The 22292-nt window shown below is 63.4% G+C and overlaps 1 protein-coding gene across 1 annotated transcript in view; it reads left to right on the top strand.

The window, feature by feature from the left end:
* The window catches only part of HCFC1 (host cell factor C1), a 73315-nt gene that overhangs the window by 18840 nt on the left and 32183 nt on the right, over window positions 1-22292 (top strand). Inside the window, 21 exon segments of the mRNA XM_077172422.1 lie at window positions 974-1078; window positions 3009-3196; window positions 3499-3533; window positions 4842-4984; window positions 6294-6432; window positions 7797-8002; window positions 9262-10686; window positions 10689-11346; window positions 11437-11618; window positions 12313-12751; window positions 13860-13915; window positions 13917-14259; window positions 15105-15226; window positions 16526-16588; window positions 16590-16649; window positions 17887-18072; window positions 19332-19433; window positions 19436-19487; window positions 19490-19627; window positions 20320-20383; window positions 21288-21451. Coding sequence (XP_077028537.1) covers window positions 974-1078; window positions 3009-3196; window positions 3499-3533; window positions 4842-4984; window positions 6294-6432; window positions 7797-8002; window positions 9262-10686; window positions 10689-11346; window positions 11437-11618; window positions 12313-12751; window positions 13860-13915; window positions 13917-14259; window positions 15105-15226; window positions 16526-16588; window positions 16590-16649; window positions 17887-18072; window positions 19332-19433; window positions 19436-19487; window positions 19490-19627; window positions 20320-20383; window positions 21288-21451 — 4870 coding nt within the window.

Here is a 22292-nt window from a genome sequence, read left to right as displayed (position 1 = left end):
TGGGGATATTGGGGGGGGACATTGGGAATGTGGGGACACGGATTTGGGGACATTGGGAATGTGGGGACACAGATTTGGGGATATTGAGGGGGGGACATTGGGAATGTGGGGACACGGATTTGTGGATGTTGGGAATGTGGGGACACAGGTTTGGGGATATGGAGGGGATATTGGTGGGGGACACGGATTTGGGGACATTGAGAATGTGGGGACACAGATTTGGGGACATTGTGGGGGGACATTGGGAATGTGGGGACATTGGGAATGTGGGGAAATGGATTTGGGGACATTGGGAATGTGGGGACACAGATTTGGGGATATTGAGGGGGGGACATTGGTGGGTTTGGGGACATTGGGAATGTGGGGACATTGGGAATGTGGGGGACACGGGTTTGGGGATATTGGGAATGTGGGGACATTGGGAATGTGGGGACACGGATTTGGGGACATTGTGGGGGACATTGGTGGGGGACACGGATTTGGGGACATTGTGGGGGGGCGGGTTGAGGATGGGGGGACATGGGGGGATGGTGGAGGGGTGGGGACCTGGATTTGGGGGGTCTTGGGGATGGGGGGTGCAGCTTTGGGGGGTCCTGGGGAGTTTGGGGTCACGGATGCCTGGATTCGGGGATGGGGGACGTTGGGGGTGTGAGGATGCAGATTTTGGGGATCCTGGGAGGCTCTGGAGCCAGGGACACCCGAATTTGGGGTATCTGGGGTCATGGAGACTCAAATTTGGGGGTCCTGGGTGAGTTGGAGCTATGGGAACCATGGGAACCAAGATTTGGGGGGGTCCTGGGGTGGGGGGCACACCCCCAAACTCCCTCTCCTTTTTTTGGGTTCTTTAACGCCGAACCCCCCAAATTTGGGGGGGTCCCAGGGGCTTTAAAACCCCTCAAAGATCAGGGTTTGGGGTTTGGTTTTTGGGGGTGTCCTGGGGGGGGTCTCTGACCTTTCCTGGGGTCCCCCCCAGATCTCCAACCTGGGCAAGGTGATGTCGGTGGTGCAGACAAAACCCGTGCAGAGCTCGGCTGTCACCGGGCAGGCCTCGAGTGGTCCTGTCACCCAGATCATCCAGGTGACACCCCAAAACCACCCCAAAATCATCCCAAAACCACCCCAAAATCACCCCAAAACCACCCCAAAACTGCCCCCAAATCCTCCCAAATTATCCCCAAAGCCCTGAGACCCCTCCCCAAATCACTGAGAGTCACCTGAGACCCCTTCCAAAACCCCCCTTGGCTGTCACCGGGCAGGCCTCGAGTGGCCCTGTCACACAGATCATGCAGGTGACACCCCAAAACCACCCTAAAATCACCCCAAAACCACCCCAAAATCACCCCAAAACCACCCCAAAATCACCCCAAAGCTCTGAGACCCCTCCCCAAATCACTGAGAGTCACCTGAGACCCCCCCCACCTTGGCTGTCACCGGGCAGGCCTGGAGCGGCCCTGTCACCCAGATCATCCAGGTGACACCCCAAAACCACCCTAAAATCACCCCAAAACCAGCCCAAAACCAGCCCAAAATCACCCCAAAATCACCCCAAATTATCCCCAAAGCTCTGAGACCCCTCCCCAAATCACTGAGAGTCACCTGAGACCCCCCCCACCCTGGCTGCCACCGGGCAGGCCTCGACTGGTCCTGTCACCCGGATCATCCAGGTGACACCCCAAAATCACCCCAAAACCAGCCCAAAATCACCCCAAAACCACCCCAAAACTGCCCCCAAATCCTCCCAAATATCCCCAAAGCTTTGAGACCCCTCCCCAAATCACTGAGAGTCACCTGAGACCCCCCCTTGGCTGTCACCGGGCAGGCCTCGAGCGGCCCTGTCACACAGGTCATCCAGGTGACACCCCAAAATACCCCAAAATCACCCCAAAACCAGCCCAAAATCACCCCAAAATCACCCCAAAACCACCCCAAAACCAGCCCAAAGTCACCCCAAAACCAGCCCAAAAATCACTCTAAAATTACCCCAAAAATCCCCCAAATCACTGAGACCCTTCAAACTCCTGAGTCCCTGCCCAAAATTCCCTGACCACTCCCCCCCACTGACCAGTGACCACTGCTCCCCTCAGTGACCACCCCCCCAAGTGACCACTCCTGAGTGACCACTGGCCCTGTGTGACCACTGGCCCTGAGTGACCACTCCCCTGAGTGACCACTCCCCTGAGTGACCACTGGCCCCAAGTGACCATTCCTGAGTGACCACTCTCCCCTGAGTGACCACTCTCCCCTGAGTGACCACTCCCTGAGTGACCACTCCCATTAATGACCACCCCCCTGAATGACCACTTCTCTTAATGACCACCCCCCTGAGTGACCATGCCCCTTAATGACCACTCCCATTAATGACCACTCCCCTTAATGACCACTCCCCTGAGTGACCACTCCCTGAGTGACCACCCCCCTGAGTGACCCCCCCTCACTGACCACTCCCCCAAGTGACCACTCCCCTTAATGACCACCCCCCTCGAGTGACCACTCCCCTGAGTGACCACTCCCCAAGTGACCACTCCCCTGAATGACCACTCCACAAATGCCCACGCCCTCTCAAGTGACCACTGCCCTGAGTGACCACTCCACAAATGCCCACCCCCCTCAAGTGACCACTCCCCAAGTGACCCCTGCTCTCACTGACCACTCCCCAAGTGACCACTCCCCTTAATGACCACTCCCCTGAGTGACCCCTCCCAGTGACCCCCCCTCAAGTGACCACTCCCCTTAATGACCACTCCACAAATGCCCACCCCCCTCAAGTGACCACTCCCCTGAATGCCCACCCCCCCTCGAGTGACCACTCCCCTGAGTGACCACTCCCCCCTGAATGACCACTCCACAAATGCCCACCCTCCCTCAAGTGACCACTCCCCAAGTGACCACCCCCTAACTGACCCCCTCCAAGTGACCACTCCCTGAGTGACCACTCCCCAAGTGACCACTCCCCCTCGAGTGACCACTCCCCTTAAGAGTGACCACCCCCCACCCCTCCCCCCCCCCAGACCAAGGGCCCCCTGCCCGCGGGGACCATCCTGAAGCTGGTGACGTCGGGGGAGGGGAAGCCCACCACCATCCTGACCAGCACGCAGGCGGGGGCGGGGGCGGCCAAGCCCCCCACCATCCTGGGCATCAGCAGCGTCAGCCCCAGCACCACCAAGCCTGGCACCACCACCATCATCAAAACCATCCCATGTCAGCCATCATCACCCAGTCGGGGGCTACCGGTGAGTGAGACCCCTCCCCAAAACAACTGAACCCATCCTGAGACCCCCAAACCATCCCTGAGACCCCCAAACCCCTCTGAGACCCCACCCCTGGCACCACCACCATCATCAAAACCATCCCCATGTCGGCCATCATCACCCAGTCGGGGGCTACCGGTGAGTGAGACCCCTCCCCAAATTCACCTGAGACCCCCAAAACCCTCTGAGACCCCACCTAAACCCTCCCTGAGACCCCCAGACCCCTCTGAGACCCCATCAAAACCATCCCCATGTCGGCCATCATCACCCAATCAGGGGCTACTGGTGAGTGAGACCCCTCCCCAAATCAACTGAACCCATCCTGAGACCCCCAAACCATCCCTGACCTCCCTGAGACCCCCAAACCATCCCTGAGATCCCTGAGACCCCCCAAACCCCTCTGAGACCCCACCTAAACCATCCCCATGTTGGCTGTCATCACCCAGTCGGGGGCTACCGGTGAGTGAGACCCCTCCCCAAATTAACTGAACCCATCCTGAGACCCCCAAACCATCCCTGAGACCCCCAAACCCTCCCTGAGACCCCCAGACCATCCCTGAGACCCCACCCCTGGCACCACCACCATCATCAAAACCATCCCCATGTTGGCCATCATCAACCAGTTGAGGGCTACTGGTGAGTGAGACCCCTCCCCAAATTCACCTGAGACCCCCAAAACCCTCTGAGACCCCCAAACCCCACCAAAACCATCCCCATGTCGGCCATCATCACCCAGTCGGGGGCTACCGGTGAGTGAGACCCCTCCCCAAATCAACTGAACCCATCCTGAGACCCCCAAACCTCCCCACCTGACCCCACCTAAACCATCCCCATGTCGGCCATCATCACCCAGTCGGGAGCTACCGGTGAGTGAGACCCCTCCCCAAATTCACCTGAGACCCCCAAACCATCCCTGACCTCCCTGAGACCCCCAAACCCTCCCTGAGACCCCCAAGCCCCTCTGAAACCCCCCAAAACCATCCTCATGTTGGCCGTCATCACCCAATCGGGAGCTACTGGTGAGTGAGACCCCTCCCCACATTAACCTGAGACCCCCAGACCCCTCTGAGACCCCCAAACCTCCCCACCTGACCCCACCTAAACCATCCCCATGTTGGCCGTCATCACCCAGTCGGGGGCTACCGGTGAGTGAGACCCCTCCCCAAATTCATCTGAGACCCCCAAACCATCCCTGAGACCCCCAGACCATCCCTGAGACCCCCAGACCATCCCTGAGACCCCACCCCTGGCACCACCACCATCATCAAAACCATCCCCATGTCGGCCATCATCACCCAGTCGGGGGCTACCGGTGAGTGAGACCCCTCCCCAAATTAACTGAACCCATCCTGAGACCCCCAAACCATCCCTGACCTCCCTGAGACCCCCAAACCCTCCCTGAGACCCCCAAACCCCTCTGAGACCCCACCAAAACCATCCCCATGTCGGCCATCATCACCCAGTTGGGTGTCCCCCCCCATGTCCTTGTCACCCTCATGCCACCCCCGTGTCCTTGTCACCCTCCATGTCCCCCTGTGACCCCCCCATGTCCCTGTCCCCCCGTGACCCCCCCGTGTCCTCCGGTGTCCCCAGGTGTCACCAGCAGCCCTGGGATCAAGTCCCCCATCACCATCATCACCACCAAGGTGATGACCTCGGGCACCGGGACCCCCGCCAAGATCATCACGGCTGTCCCCAAGCTGGGCGGGGGGCACGGCCAGCAGGGCGTGACACAGGTGAGGACACACCTGGGGACACCTGAACCACCCTGGGGACACCTGAACGGGCACCTGGGGACACCTGGGGACACCTGAACCACCCTGGGGACACCTGAACGGGCACCTGGGGACACCTGAACCACCCTGGGGACACCTGAACGGGCACCTGGGGACACCTGAACCACCCTGGGGACACCTGAATGGACACCCAGGGACACATGAGCCCCCCTAGGGGACACCTGAACCACCCTGGGGACACCTGAACCACCCCTTGGGGACACCTGGGGACACCTGAACACCCTTGGGAGGCACCTGGGGATGCCCCTGGGGACACCTGAACCACCCTGGGGGCACCTGAACCTCCCCCTGAGGACATTTGAGATTGGGGGACTTGAAGGACAATGGAGGGGACAGGAGGTGACAGGGGAGGGGTGACATGTGGAGGGGTTGGGGACATGGAGGTGGGGTCAGACAAGGGTTTGGGGACATTGGGGACACTGGGGTGGGGTCAGACGAGGGTTTGGGGACACTGAGGTGGGGTCACCTCTGGGGTTGGGGACATTGATGACAGTGGCAAGGGAGGTTTGGGGACATTGGGGACATGGGGGTGGGGTCACCTGAGGGTTGGGGGACATTGATGACAATGGCAAGGGGGGTTTGGGGACATTGGGGACACCGAGGTGGGATCAGCTGAGGGTTTGGGGACATTGATGACAGTGGCAAGGGGGGTTTGGGGACATTGGGGACACGGGGGTGGGCTCACCTGAGGGTTTGGGGACATTGATGACAGTGGCAAGGGAGGTTTGGGGACACTGGGGTGGGGTCAGCTGAGGGTTTGGGGACACTGATGACAGTGACAAGGGGGGTTTGGTGACACTGGGAACACTGGGGTGGGGTCAGCTGAGGGTTTGGGGACATTGGGGACACTGAGGTGGGGTCAGCTGAGGGTTTGGGGACATTGATGACAGTGGCAAGGGAGGTTTGGGGACACCGGGGTGGGGTCACCTGAGGGTTTGGGGACACTGATGACCAGTGACAAGGGGGGTTTGGGGACATTGGGGACACTGAGGTGGGGTCACCTCTGGGGTTGGGGACATTGATGACAGTGGCAAGGGAGGTTTGGGGACACTGGGGTGGGGTCACCTGAGGGTTTGGGGACATTGATGACAGTGGCAAGGGAGGTTTGGTGACATTGGGGACACGGGGGTGGGCTCACCTGAGGGTTTGGGGACACTGATGACAGTGGCAAGGCGGGTTTGGTGACACTGGCGGGGTGTCCCCGAGGCGTGCCAGCCCCAGGTGACAGCGGTGTCCCCGTGTCCCCCAGGTGGTGCTGAAGGGAGCCCCGGGCCAGCCGGGGACCATCCTGAGGACGGTGCCCATGGGGGGGGTCCGGCTGGTCACCCCCGTCACCGTCTCGGCCGTCAAGCCCACGGTGACCACCCTGGTGGTCAAGGGCACCACCGGTGAGTGGGGGCGCTCTGGGTGGTCACTGGGGAGGTCACTCGTGCTCAGGGGTCACTTCTGGGTCACTGGAGGGGTCATTGGGCCACCCAGAGGTCACTGGGGAGGTCACTTGTGCTCGAGGGTCACCTCTGGGTCACTGGAGGGGTCACTGGGGAGGTCACTCCTGCTCAGGGGTCACCTCTGGGTCACTGGAGGGGTCACTGGGCCACCCAGGGGTCACTGAGGTGGTCACTTGTGCTCAATGGTCACCTCTGGGTCATTGAAGGGGCCATTGGGCCACCCAGGGGTCATTAGGGAGGTCACTTGTGCTCAATGGTCACCTCTGGGTCACTGCAGTGGCCGTTTTGGTGGCCGAGGCCACCGCTGGTCACTGGAGGGGTCATTGGGGGGGTCACTGGGCCACCCAGGGGTCACTGGGGAGGTCACTTGTGGTCAAGGGTCACCTCTGGGTCACTGGAGGGGTCACTGGGCCACCCAGGGGTCACTGGGGAGGTCACTTGTGGTCAAGGGTCACCTGTGGGTCACCTCTGGGTCATTGGGCACCCAGGGGTCACTGAGGGAGGTCACTCATGCTCGAGGGTCACCACTGGGTCACTGAGGGGGCCATTGGGCCACCCAGGGGTCACTGAGGTGGTCACTTGTGCTCAAGGGTCACCACTGGGTCACTGGAGGGGTCACTGGGGAGGTCACTTGTGCTCAATGGTCACCTCTGGGTCACTGCAGTGGCCGTTTTGGTGGCCAAGGCCACCGCTGGTCACTGGAGGGGTCATTGGGCCATCCAGGGGTCACTGCGGGGGTCACTTGTGCTCGAGGGTCAGCTCTGGGTCACTGGAGGGGTCATTGGGCCACCCAGGGGTCACTGAGGTGGTCACTCGTGCTCGAGGGTCACCACTGGTCACTGGAGGGGTCACTGGGCCACCCAGGGGTCACCGAGGTGGTCACTTGTGCTCAAGGGTCACCTGTGGGTCACTGCAGTGGCGGTTGTGGTGGCCAAGGCCACCACTGGTCATTGGAGGGGTCACTGGAGGGGTCACTGGGCCACCCAGGGGTCATTAGGGAGGTCACTTGTGGTCAAGGGTCACCTCTGGGTCACTGGAGTGGACGTTTTGGTGGCCAAGGGTCACCACTGGTCACTGGAGGGGTCATTGGGCCACCCAGGGGTCACCGAGGTGGTCACTTGTGGTCAAGGGTACCACAGGGTGGGTGGGGGGGTCATGGGGACAGGGAGGGGACACCAGGAGGGACAGCCACTGTCATGGGGAAGGGTCCCCAAATCACGGGGGGGGTCACCGTGGGGTCACTGTGGGGTCACTTTGGGGTCACTTTCCCGAAGGGTCACTCACGGCCCTGGTGTCCCCTGCAGGTGTGACCACGCTGGGGACGGTGACAGGGACGGTGTCCACCAGCCTGGCCGGAGGGGCCGGTGGCCACAGCGCCACGGCCTCGCTGGCCACACCCATCACCACCCTGGGGACAATCGCCACCCTGTCCAGCCAGGTGCTGAACCCTGCGGCCATCACGGCCACCGCGGCCGGGGGCGGCCTGGGGACACCGACCATCACCATGCAGGTGAGGGGACACTGGGGACATTGGGGACAGTGGGGACATTGGGGACACTGGGGACACTGGGGACACTGGGGACAGTGGGGACACCGACCATCACCATGCAGGTGAGGGGACAGGGGGGACACTGGGGACACCGACCATCACCATGCAGGTGAGGGGACACTGGGGACATTGGGGACAGTGGGGACATTGGGGACAGTGGGGACACCGACCATCACCATGCAGGTGAGGGGACACTGGGGACACTGGGGACACTGGGGACACTGGGGACACTGACCATCACCATGCAGGTGAGGGGACAGGGGGGACACTGGGGACAGTGGGGACATTGGGGACACCGACCATCACCATGCAGGTGAGGGGACACTGGGGACATTGGGGACATTGGGGACACTGGGGACACTGGGGACACTGACCAGTACCATGCAGGTGAGGGGACACTGGGGACACTGGGGACACTGGGGACATTGGGGACACTGACCATCACCATGCAGGTGAGGGGACACTGGGGACACTGGGGATACTGGGGACAGTGGGGACACCGACCATCACCATGCAGGTGAGGGGACACTGGGGACACTGGGGACATTGGGGACACTGGGGACACCGACCATCACCATGCAGGTGAGGGGACAGGGGGGACACTGGGGGCACTGGGGACACTGGGGACACTGGGGACATTGGGGACACTGGGGACACCGACCATCACCATGCATGTGAGGGGACACTGGGGACACTGGGGACACCAACCATCACCATGCAGGTGAGGGGACACTGGGGACACTGGGGACACTGGGGACATTGGGGACACTGACCATCACCATGCAGGTGAGGGGACACTGGGGACACTGGGGACACTGGGGACACTGGGGACACCGACCATCACCATGCAGGGGAGGGAACACTGGGGACATTGGGGACATTGGGGACACTGACCAGTACCATGCAGGTGCGGGGACACTGGGGACATTGGGGACATTGGGGACAGTGGGGACACTGACCATCACCATGCATGTGAGGGGGCATTGGGGACAGTGGGGACACCGACCATCACCATGCAGGTGAGGGGACACTGGGGACATTGGGGACGTCCCCAAATGCAGCTCAGCCCCAGCTGCGCTGCCGACAGGAGCGGGGAGGGGACACTGGGGACATTGTGGTGACACCAAAGGGAGCTCACAGAGATTCGAGCCTGGAGCAGGGACAGGGAGGGTGGCACCCGTGCTCAGTGCCACCTCCCCTGAGCCACTATGGGGACACAGCCGGTGTCCCAGCCCACGCAGGTGACGCTGATCACCACGCCCAGCGGCGTGGAGGCCCAGCCCGTCCACGACCTCCCCGTGTCCATCCTGGCGTCCCCAACGGCCGAAGGTCCCCCCGCGGCCACCTCGGGGGGTGGCGGCCTGGCCGAGCCCCCCCCGGCCGAGGCCACCCCTGGCACCGTCACCCTGGTGTGCTCCAACCCGCCCTGCGAGACCCACGAGACGGGGACCACCAACACGGCCACCACCAGCCTGGTGGCCAACGTGGGCACGGGGGGACAGCAGCTGCAGCTGCAGCTCTGCGAGGACACGGGCGGGGGGACAGCGGTGGTGGCGGCGCCAGCCCGGGCCTGCTCCAACCCTCCCTGCGAGACCCACGAGACGGGGACCACCAACACCCCCACGGCGGCGGGGACAGCGCGCTTGGGGACGCCGGGGGGACCGCCCTGCCCCACGCAGCAGACGGCGGCCACGGGGACAACGATGACGGCGCGGTTGTGTCCCCCCGAAGGTGGCGGTGGCGGTGGCGGCGGTGTCACCTCGTGCCAAACGCAGGAGGCAGCCCCGTGCCAAACGCCCTGGGGACAGCCTGAGGTGGGGACGGCCAGCGGGGCGGTCACTGCGGCCACCACGGCGAGCTGTGAGACCCCCGTGGGGACACGGCTGTGTGCCAACCCCCCCTGCGAGACCCACGAGACGGGGACGACCAACACGGTGACAGTGACAGGGTCACAGCTCTGCTCCAACCCGCCCTGTGAGACCCACGAGACGGGGACAACCAACACGGTGACAGTGACAGGGACACGGCTGTGCTCCAACCCGCCCTGTGAGACCCACGAGACGGGGACAACCAACACGGTGACAGTGACAGGGTCACAGCTCTGCTCCAACCCGCCCTGCGAGACCCACGAGACAGGGACAACCAACACGGTGACAGTGACAGGGTCACAGCTCTGCTCCAACCCTCCGTGTGAAACCCACGAGACGGGGACAACCAACACGGTGACAGTGACAGGGACACGGCTGTGCTCCAACCCCCCCTGCGAGACCCACGAGACGGGGACAACCAGCACGGTGACAACCACGGGGACACGGTTCTGCTCTAACCCACCCTGTGAGACCCACGAGACGGGGACAACCAGCACGGTGACAGTGACAGCGCCAAGGCCACCATGCTCTAACCCACCCTGTGAGACCCACGAGACGGGGACAACCAGCATGGTGACAGTGACAGCGCCGAGGCCACCCTGCTCTAATCCTCCGTGTGAAACTCATGAGACGGGGACAACCAACACGGTGACAGTGACAGGGTCACAGCTCTGCTCCAACCCTCCGTGTGAAACCCACGAGACGGGGACAACCAGCACGGTGACAATGACAGCGCCGAGGCCACCCTGCTCTAATCCTCCGTGTGAAACTCATGAGACGGGGACAACCAACACGGTGACAACCACGGGGACACGGTTCTGCTCCAACCCCCGTGTGAGACCCACGAGACGGGGACAACCAGCACGGCCACCACCACCACGGCCACCTCGCGCCCCCCGCCCGAGTCAGGGACAGCGGCGGCGCCACCGCCCCGAGGCGTCCCCCCCTGCTCCAACCCCCCCTGCGAGACCCACGAGACGGGCACGACCAACACGGTGACAATGACATCGTCCCAGCTCTGCTCCAACCCCCCCTGCGAGACCCACGAGACGGGGACCACCAACACGGCCACCACGGCCACCGCGGGCTCCCGGCCGGGTGACACCACCACGGCCACCAGCGCCGCCACCGCCGCCACCTCCAGCACGGGGGGGTCCCCGCCTTGTGCCAACCCCCCCTGCGAGACCCCCGAGAGCGGGGCCACCAGCACGGCCGCCACCAGAGCGGGGTCCTCGCCCTGCCAGAGCCACCAGAGCGGGGCCACCAGCACGGCCACCACCGCCACCGAGGGGGTGACACCGCCCCCGCCCTGTGCCACCACCACCACCGCTGCCACCAGCCCCCCCCGCGCCTGCTCCAACCCCCCCTGTGAGACCCACGAGACGGGGACGACGGCCACGGCCACCACGGTCACCGCCAGCATGGGCGCCAGCCAAGGTGACCCCGAAATCGTCCCCAAATCGTCCCCAAATTGTCCCCAAATCGTCGCCCTCCGCCCTCGCTGACCCCTCCCTGCTGTCCCCACAGAGCCCCCCCCGCCGGCTGCCAACGGGCAGGGGGAGGGGGAGACCCCCCCCAGCGAGGCCGGGGGTCCCCCCGTGCCCCCCGGGACCCCCAGCCCCCCCGGCCCCAGCGGCAGCGGGACCCCCCAGCCCCGGGCGGTCACCACGGTCACTCAGTCCACGCCAGCGCCGGGGCCGGCCGTGCCGGTGAGCGGCCTTGGGGACACTGGGGACGGGGGGCTGGGGACATTGGAGGGGGTTTGGGGGCACTGGGTGGGTATTTAGGGGCACTGGGTGGGGGTTTGGGGGCATTGGAAGGGGGTTTGGGGACATTGGGAGGGGGTTTGGGGGTTCTAGGAGGGAGGGTTTTGGGGACATAGAAGGGGATTTGGGGCCACTGAGAGAGGGTTTGGGGACATTGGTAGGGGGGTTGGGGACACTGGAGGGGGATTTGGGGGCTCTGGGGGGGGGTTTGGGGACAATAAAGGGGATTTGGGGACATAAAAGGGGATTTGGGAGCTCTGGGAGGGGGGGTTTTGGGGACATTGGGAGGGGGTTTGGGAGCACTGGGGAGGGGTTGGCGGACATTAAAAGGGGATTTGGGGACAGTGAGTTGGGGTTTGGGAACATGGGAGGGGATTTGGGGACACTGGAGGAGGATTTGGGGACACTGGGAGGGATTTGGGGACACTGGGAGGGGGTTTGGGGACACTCGAGGGGGATTTGGGGACTGGTAGGGAGGTTGGGGACACTGTGGGGGCTTGGGTACACCGGGGGTGCCCTAAGCACCGTGGCACTGCCACCAGGGACCTCCTGGTGCCTCCGGAGGCCACCAAGGCCCCATTTTGCCATTTTGAGGGTGGGGGCGTCTCTTCACCTCTCCCCTCCCCCCCCTCCCCAGACCATCTCGTCGCTGACCGAATCCCCCCCGGCACCCCCTGAGACCCCCCCAACCACCACCACGACCACGCCCACCCCTCCTGGAGACCCCCACCCATCATCCCAGGACCCCTCCTCGGCCGCCTCCCCGTCCCCGCCCGGGCCCGAGGCCGCCGCTCCCGCCCAGGCCGGCGCTGAGCCCGCGGGGTCCCCGGAGCCTCTGGCCGTGGTGGTGCTGCCCCCTCCCACGGCCGAGGGGGGCCCGGCCGAGGGGCTGGCGCTGCCCCCCGAGCTGCTGGCCGAGGCGGGGGGCGCGGGGGGACCCCCCGGGCTCACCCCCGAGGAGCTGGCGGTGACCGCGGCGGCCGAGGCGGCGGCGGCGGCGGCGGCCAGCGAGGAGGCGCAGGCCCAGGCCCTGGCAATCCAGGCCGTGCTGCAGGCGGCGCAGCAGGCGGTCATGGGTCAGTTTTGGGGGGGATTTGGGGGGAATTTGTGTCAGTTTGGGGGCTTCTGAGGGCGTTTGGGGGGTCCTGGTGGGATTTGAGGGGTCTTGGTTCCATGGTGGTCACCCCAGGCCCAGGCCCTGGCAATCTAGGCCGTGCTGCAGGTGGCCCAGCAGGCGGTCATGGGTCAGTCTGGGGGGGATTTGGGGGGTCCTGGGGGGGTTTGGGGGGTCCTGGGAGGGGTTTGGGGGGTTCCTGGGGGGGTCTTGGTTCCATGGTGGTCACCCCAGGCCCAGGCTCTGGCCATCCAGGTCGTGCTGCAGGCGGCCCAGCAGGCGGTCATGGGTCAGTTTGGGGGGGATTTGGGTCAGTTTGGGGGGGTTTGGGTCAGTTTGGGGCGGTTTGGGTCAGTTTGGGGGGGTTTTTTGGGGGTCTTGGTCCCATGGTTATGGGGGTCGCACACTGGGGGCCACGGTGACCCCATGACCACGATTACCCCATGGGATGGATTTTGGCTGACCTCAATGACCCCATGGGATCCATTTTAGGATGAACCCACGGGGTGGATTTTAGGATGACCCCAATGACCCCATGGGATGAATTTTGGCTGACCCCAGTGACCCCATGGGATGGATTTTGGGTTGACCTCATGGGATGGATTTTGGGATGACCCCAATGACCCCATGGGATCCATTTTGGGATGACCCCATGGGATGGATTTCGGGATGACCTCATGGGATGGATTTTGGGATGACCCCAATGACCCCATGGGATCCATTTTGGGCTGACCCCAATGACCCCATGGGATCCATTTTGGGATGACCCCACGGGGTGGATTTTGGGATGACCTCAATGACCCCATGGGATCCATTTTGGGCTGACCCCATGTGATGAATTCTGGCTGACCCCCATGACCCCATGGGATCCATTTTAGGATGACCCCAATGACCCCATGGGGTGGATTCTGGCTGACCCCAGTGACCCCACAGGGTGAATTTTGGGATGACCCCATGGGATCCATTTTGGGCTGACCCCATGTGATGAATTCTGGCTGACCCCCATGACCCCCCAGTGCCCATTCAGCCCCTGACACGTCCCCCCTGTGTCCCCCCCCCTCCCTCCACAGGGACATCGGAGCCGCTGGAGCCCGGCGAGCCCGGGGGGGGCCCCTCGGAGCTGGGGGGCACCCTGGGGGTGTCGGAGGGGGCGGGGGGCGCGGGGGGGGGCGCTGCCCCTGGTGCTCACCCAGCAGGACCTGGCGGCCCTGGTGCAGCACCAGCAGCACCTGGCCGAGGCCGGGACCCCCCCCTCTGCCCCCCCCGCGCCCCCCACCCCTGCCCCTCCCCCTCCTCCCGCCCCCGCCGCCCCCCCCCAGGCGGCCGCGCCCCCTCCCCATTTGCCCACCGAGGCCTTGGCCCCCGCCGACAGCCTCAACGACCCCGCGGGCGACACCAACGGCCTGGGGGACCTGGGCACGGTGCCCGGGGGGGGCACCCCCGCCACCCTGCTGCCCCCCCCCGGCGACGGTGAGACACCACGGGGGGGGCTCTGGGGCTGGGACCCCCGCCCAGGGCAATGCATGGGGTGGGAGGGGTCCCTTGGGGGTGTTTATGGGGTGGGGAAGGGGTCCCATGGGGGTGTTTATGGGGTGGGGAGGGGTCTCATGGGGGTGTTTATGGGGTGGGAGGGGTCCCATGGGGGTGTTTATGGGGTGGGGAGGGGTCTCATGGGGGTGTTTATGGGGTGGGGAGGGGTCTGGGACCCCTGGGAGGGCACCCATTTTGGGGGGGGGTCCTTTTGGGGGTGTTTATGGGGTGGGGAGGGGTCCCATGGGGGGGGTTATGACCCCTTAGGGGGCACCTATTTGGGGGTGGCCCTTTTAGGGGGTGTTAATGGAGCAGGGGGGGCTCTGGGGCTGGGACCCCCGCCCACGGCAATGGATGGGGTGGGAAGGGTCCCATGGGCGGAGTTATGACCCTTTAGGGGGCACCCATTTTGAGGGGGGGTCGTCCTTTTAGGGGGTGTTTATGGGGTGGGGAGGGGTCCCATGGAGGGGTTTGGGACCCCCACCCACGGCAATGGGGAGAGAGGGGGGTCCTTTAGGGGGTCCCATGGGGGTGGGTTTAGGGATCCATGGGAGGGGGTTATGACCCCTTAGGGGCACCCATTTGGGGGGGGGGTCCTTTTAGGGGGTGTTTATGGGGTGGGGAGGGGTCTGGGATATCTGGGGGGGCGCCTGGGACCCCCTTTGGGGGGCACCCCTAGGGTTGGTTTGCGACCCCTCTGCTGACATTGGGGTGGGTGGGGAATTACAGGGGGGGGATTTTTAAAGCCCCTTCCCCAATTTTTTGTGCCCCCCACCCCACCCCAGGCCTGGCCCCCTCGAGCGCCTTCGTGGCCCCCCCAGGCCCCACGGTTGCCCCCAGCCCCGCCAAGCTGCAGGCGGCCGCCGCCCTGGCCGAGGTGGCCAACGGCATCGAGAGCACCCCCGTGGTGAGTGAGGGGGGAAATCACCTCGAAATCACCCCCAAAATCCTCACAAACCCACCCAAAAATCCCACCCAAAATCCTCACAAACCCACTCAAAAATCCCCCCAAAATCATCACAAACCCACACCCAAAAATCCCCCCCAAAATCATCACAAACCCACCCAAAAATACCCCCAAAATCATCACAAACCCACCCAAAAATGCCCCCCAAAATCCTCACAAACCCACCCAAAAAATCCCGCCCAAAATCCTCACAAACCCACCCAAAAATTCCTCCCAAAATCCTCACAAACCTACCCAAAATCCCCCCCAAAATCCTCACGAACCCACTCAAAAATCCCCCCAAAAAATCCCCCCAAAATCCCTCACAAGCCCACCCAAAAATCCCCCCAAAAAATCCCCCCCAAAATCCTCACAAACCCACCCCAAAATCCCCCCCAAAATCCTCACAAACCCACCCAAACTTCGCCAAAATCCTCACAAACCCACCCAAAAAATACCCCCCAAAATCCTCACAAACCCACCCAAAAATCCCCCCCAAAATCCTCACAAACCCACCCCAAAAATCCCCCCCAAAATCCTCACAAACCCACCCCAAAAATCGCCCCCAAAATCCTCACAAACCCACTCAAAAATCCCCCCAAAAATCACCCCCAAAATCCTCACAAACCCACCCAAAAATGCCCCCCAAAATCCTCACAAACGCACCCAAAAATGCCCCCCAAAATCCTCACAAACCCACCCAAAAATCCCACCCAAAATCCTCACAAACCCACCCAAAAATCCCCCCAAAAATCCCTCCCAAAATCCTCACAAACCCACCCAAAAATCGCCCCCAAAATCCTCACAAACCCACCCAAAAATTCCCCCCAAATCCTCACAAACCCACCCAAAAATCCCCCAAAAATCCCTCCCAAAATCCTCACAAACCCACCCAAAAATCCCTCCCCCAAAATCCTCACAAACCCACCCAAAACCCCCCCCCAAAATCCTCACAAACGCACCCAAAAAATCCCGCCCAAAATCCTCACAAACCCACCCAAAAATGCCCCCCAAAAATCCCGCCCAAAATCCTCACAAACCCACCCAAAAAATCCCGCCCAAAATCCTCACAAACCCACCCAAAAATGCCCCAAAAATCCCCCAAAATGCTCACAAACCCACCCAAAAATCCCCCCACAATCCCTCAAACTTCCCCAATTTCCCCCCAAAATTGCCCCAATTTCCCCCTCAAAAATCCCTCAAAATCCCCCCAAAACTCCCCAATTCCCCTGAGTGTGCCCCTCTCTCCGTCCGCGGCAGAAGCCGGAGCCGGGGGCGCCGCCCAAGGCGCTGCCCAAGAAGGAGAACCAATGGTTCGACGTGGGGGGTCATCAAGGGCACCACCATGATGGTCACTCACTACTTCCTGCCCCCCGACGACGCCGCCCCCCGCCGACGTGAGTCACCCCCAGAGGGGACGGACGCGGGGACAGACACGGGGACGTGGGGACAGACACGGGGACATGGGGACAGACACGGGGACAGACGTGGGGACAGCCAGGGACAGACCTGGGGACATGGGACAGTTCAGGGACAGGCCTGGGACAGACCTGGGGACATGGGGACAGACACGGGGACAGACGTGGGGACATGGGGACAGACGTGGGGACAGCCAGGGACGGACCTGGGGACATGGGGACAGACCTGGGGACAGACGTGGGGACATGGGGACAGACACGGGGACAGCTCGGGGACAGACCTGGGGGACATGGGGACAGACACGGGGACAGACACGGGGACAGCCAGGGACAGACCTGGGGACACGGGGACAGACATGGGGACATCCAGGGGCAGACACGGGGACAGCTCTGGGACAGACATGGGGACAGACCGGGGACAGACCTGGGGACGCGGGGACAGACACGGGGACAGACACGGGGACAGGCCTGGGACAGACCTGGGGATGTGGGGACAGACCTGGGGACGTGGGGACAGACACGGGGACAGGCCTGGGACAGACCTGGGGACATGGGGACAGACATGGGGACATCCAGGGGCAGGCACGGAGACAGCTCTGGGACAGCTCTGGGACAGACATGGGGACAGTCAGGGACAGCTCAGGGACAGACGTGGGGACATGGGGACAGACCTGGGGATACGGGGACAGACGTGGGGACAGGCCTGGGACAGCCAGGGGCAGACACGGGGACACGGGGACAGCCCTGGGACAGCCAGGGACAGGCATGGGGACAGCTCTGGGACAGCCAGGGGCAGACACGGGTACAGCAAGGACAGACATGGGGACACGGGGACAGCTCAGGGGACAGCCCTGGGGACATGGGGACAGCTTAGGGACAGACACAGGGACACGGGGACAGCCAGGGGCAGACCTAGGACAGCCAGGAACAGCTCTGGGACATCCAGGGACAGCCCTGGACAGCTCCATGGCATTGGGGACACCCCTGTGGCCCTGAGGACACCCAGGGACAACTCTGGGACAGCCCTGGGGACACCCCTGGGTTCTGTGGCCCCACGGTGTCCCCGCAGGACAAGGGCTCGGGGGTCCCAGGACCTGTCCCCAATGTCCAGGGGGTTTCTCTGTCTGAGTCCCTGGCTCTGGGGGGTTTCCTGTCCCCATGGTGTCTCATGGTGTCCCCCATGGTGTCCCCCTGTCCCCGCAGGACGACGCCTCGGGGGTCCCGGACCACTCGCAGCTGCGCCGCCAGGAGCTGCAGCCGGGCACTGCGTACAAGTTCCGCGTGGCCGGGCTCAACGCCTGCGGCCGCGGGCCCTTCTCGGAGCTGTCGGCCTTCAAAACCTGCCTGCCCGGCTTCCCCGGGGCGCCCTGTGCCATCAAGATCAGCAAGGTGGACCCTGGCAGGGACCCCAGACCCATAACGGGGACCCCCACCCATGGAGGAGCCCAAAACATCAACCCAAACCCAAACCCAACCCAACCCAACCCAACTCAAACCCAACCCAACCCAATCCAACCTGACCCTGTCCCTGCCCAGCTTCCCTGGGGCGCCCTGCGCCATCAGGATCAGCAAGGTGACCCTGGCAGGGACCCCAGACCCATAATGGGGACCCCAGACCCATAACAGAGACCCCCACCCATGGGGGAGCCCCTAACATCAACCCAAACCCACCCAACTCAAACCCAACCCAACCCAATCCAACCTGACCCTGTCCCTGCCTGGCTTCCCCAGGGCACCCTGCGCCATCAGGATCAGCAAGGTGACCCTGGCAGGGACCCCAGACCCATAATGGGGACCCCAACCCACGGGGGAGCCCCTAACATCAACCCCAACCTGACCTGACCCAACCCAACCCAACCCAACCCAAACCCGACCCCATCCTGCCCGGCTTCCCCAGGGCACCCTGCGCCATCAGGATCAGCAAGGTGACCCTGGCAGAGACCCCAGACCCATAACGGGGACCCCAGACCCATAACAGAGACCCCCACCCATGGGGGAGCCCCTAACATCAACCCAACCCAACCCAACCCAACCCGACCCCATCCCTGCCCGGCTTCCCCAGGGCACCCTGCACCATCAAGATCAGCAAGGTGACCCTGGCAGAGACCCCAGACCCATAACAGAGACCCAGACCCATAACAGGGACCCCAGACCCGCTGTAGGGACCCTCCTGTGTCCCCCCATGTCCCTCTGTCCCCCCTGACCCCTCCATGTTCCCCCTGACCCCTCCACGTCCCCCTGACCCCTCCATGTCCCTCCATGTCCCCAAGCCCCCCGACCCCTCCATGTCCCCACGTCCCCCCTGACCCCTCCATGTCCCTCCATGTCCCCAAGCCCCCCCGACCCCTCCATGTCCCCACGTCCCCCTGACCCCTCCATGTCCCTCCATGTCCCCATATCCCCCCTGACCCCTCCATGTCCCCCTGTCCCTCCTGACCCCTCCATGTCCCCCCTGACCCGTCCATGTCCCTCTGTGCCCTTGACCCCTCCATGTCCATCCTGACCCCTCCATGTCCCCACGTCCCCCTGACCCCTCCATGTCCCTCCACGTCCCCCCTGACCCCTCCATGTCCCCCACACCTGACTCCTCCATGTCCCCACGCCCCCCCTGACCCCTCCGTGTCCCCTCTCTCTCCGTGTCCCCAGAGCCCGACGGGGCGCACCTGACGTGGGAGCCGCCGTCGGTGACATCGGGCCGCATCGCCGAGTACTCGGTGTACTTGGCCATCCAGGGGGGGCCCGGGGGGGGCCCGAGGCGCGCGGGGGGGGCGCCCAGCTGGCCTTCATGAGGGTCTATTGTGGGCCCAGCCCTCGTGCCTGGTGCCGGCCTCCAGCCTGGCCAGCGCCCACATCGACCACACCACCAAGCCGGCCATCATCTTCCGCATCGCCGCCCGCAACGACAAGGGCTACGGCCCCGCCACGCAGGTGCGGTGGCTGCAAGGTGGGTCTGGGGGCTGCCAGCTGGGTCTGGGGGCTCTCAAATGAGTCTGGGGGCTGCCAGGTGGGTCTGGGGGCTGCACACACCTGGGGGCGTTTGTGGCACTGGGATTGTCCCCCTGTCACCCACCCACAGTTACAAGGGCTACGGCCCCGCCACGCAGGTGCGGTGGCTGCAAGGTGGGTCTGGGGCTCTGAAATGAGTCTGGGGGCTGCCAGCTGGGTCTGGGGGCTGCCAGGTGGGTCTGGGGGCTCTCAAATGAGTCTGGGTTTGTGCACTGGGATTGTCCCCCTGTCACCCACCCACAGTGACAATGGCTACAGCCCGCCACCCAGGTGCGGGGCTGCCAGCTGGGTCTGGGGCTCTCAAATGAGTCTGGGGGCTGCCAGGTGGGTCTGGGGGCTCTGAAATGAGTCTGGGGGCTGCACAGCCCTGGGGGACACTGTGGGAGTGGGATTGTCCCCCTGTCACCCACCTGCAATGACAATGGTTACAGCCCGAGCACTGAGGTGCGGTGGCTGCAAGGTGGGTCTGGGGGCTCTGAAATGAGTCTGGGGCCTCTGAAATGAGTCTGGGGGCTCTGAAATGAGTCTGGGGGTTCTGAAATGAGTCTGGGGGCTGCCCCCACCTTTGGGGGGTGCTGCCCACACCCGGGGTTCCCCCTCACCCCCCGATGTCCCCCCCGAACCCCCCAGAGTCGAGCAAGGACGGAGCCGCCGGGAAACCGGGCAGCAAACGGCCCCTGGCGTCCCCCGACCTGTGAGTGGGGGTCCTGGGGGGTCTGGGGCTCTTCTGAGGGTCCTCGAGGGGTCTGGGGCTTTTTGGGGGTCCTGGAAGGGTCTGGGGCTCTCTGAGGGTCCTCGAGGGGTCTGGGGGCTTTTTGGGGGGTCCTGGAAGGGTCTGGGGGCTCTTCTGAGGGTCTTTGAAGGGTCTGGGGGGCTTTTTTGGGATATTTGGGGGTCTGGGGCTTTTTTTGGGGTCCTTGAAGGGTCTGGGGGCTCTTTGGGGGGCTGGGGGTTGTTTTGAGGGGTCTTGGGGGGTTTTGGGGGTTGTTTGGGGGGTCCTTGAGGGGTCTGTGGGTCGGTTTGGGGGGAAATTTGGGGTCTGGGGGCTTTTTGGGGATCCTGGAGAAGGTCTGGGGTTGTTTTGGGGGGTCCTGGAGGGGTCTGGGGGCTCTTTTGGGGGGCTGGGGGTTGTTTTAAGGGGTCTGGGGTTGTTTGGGGTGTCCTTGAGGGATCTGTGAGTCTTGTTTGGGGGGAAATTTGGGGTCTGGGGGCTCTTTTGGGGGTCCTGGAGGGGTCTGTGGCTCTTTTGGGGGGTCCTGGAGGGGTCTGGGGTTGTTTTGAGGGGTCTTGGGGGGTTTTGGGGGTTGTTTGGGGGGAAATTTGGGGTCTGGGGGCTTTTTGGGGGGGTCCTGGAGGGGTCTGGGGTTGTTTTGAGGGTTTGGGGGGGTCCTGGAGAAGGTCTGGGGTTGTTTTGAGGGGTCTTGGGGTTGGTTTGGGGGGGTCCTGAGGGATCTGTGGATCGATTTGGGGGCTCTGGGTGGGTCTGGAGGAGTTTTGGGGGTCCGGGGGGGGCTGAATTTGGGTTATTTTGGGTTTTGGGGTTTTTTTGGGGTTATTTTGAGGAGGGGTCTCCATCAAACCCCTCCCTCCCTTTGCAGGAAATCCGCTCCAAAGAAGCCAAGGCTGAAGGGCAGTGAAGGACCCCGGGACCCCCCCCCCCAAAAAAAAACAAAAACAAAAAAAAAAAAACAACAAAAAAACCCCGGGGACCCCCCCCACCCCCCCCCCCCCACCCATATCAACACCCCAAATATCCCCGGGGGTTTTTTGGGTTTTTTTTTTTTGGGGGGGGGGGGTGGGGAATTTTGGGGTCCCCTCACCTCGAGATGGGGGGGGGGGGGGGGGGAGGGGTCTTGGGGGGGGGGGGGTGGGGCCTTTTTTTTTTACCTGTTGCAGTTGCTGGAATGGAAAAGTTTTGTACAACGCTGCCCCTCCCCCCTCCCTCCCCTCCCCCTCCCAAAATCCGACCCCTCCCCACCCCCCCCCCCCTCGGGACCCCTCCCCCACCCTGTACAGACCCCACCCCCCCCCCTTTTCCCAGGGGTGGGGGGGAGGGGGAGGGGGGGACCCCCCTGTGTATCATAATGGGGGGGGGGGAGGGGGAAAAAAAAAAACCGCGCCCCTCCCCCCCCCTCGAGCCCTCCCCCCCCTTCCCCCTCCCCCTCCCCTCCCCCCCCCCGAGTGTTGTGTCCGTCGTTTTGTGCTATTTTGAAAATTAAAAAAAGACATTTTTTTGGAGTAAAAATTTCATCAAATCGGGGGTTTTGGGGTAGGGGGGGGGTTCTGGTGGTGCGGAACCCCCAGTTTTGGGTCTGGGGGGGGGAAATTTGGGGGTTCAGGGGGGTCTTGGGGGGTTCCAGCTGCTCTGGACCCCCCAGTTTTGGGTCTGGGGGAAAAATTTTGGGTCTGGGAAGGGAAATTTTGGGTTTGGAAGGGAAATTTTGGGTCTCCAGCCCTTTGAAACCCCCCAGTTTTGGGTCTGGAAGGGGAAATTTGGGGGTTCAGGGGGGTCTTGGGGGGGTTCTGATTGTTCCAGACCCCCCAGTTTTAGGTCTGGGGGAAAAATTTTGGGTCTGGGAGGGAAATTTGGGGGTTCAGGGGGA

Source organism: Agelaius phoeniceus, chromosome 38 (assembly GCF_051311805.1).
Source record: "Agelaius phoeniceus isolate bAgePho1 chromosome 38, bAgePho1.hap1, whole genome shotgun sequence".
Taxonomy (NCBI): Eukaryota; Metazoa; Chordata; class Aves; order Passeriformes; family Icteridae; genus Agelaius; species Agelaius phoeniceus.
The sequence above is the reverse complement of the archived record's forward strand: the minus strand, read 5'-3'. Positions and strand labels throughout refer to the sequence as shown.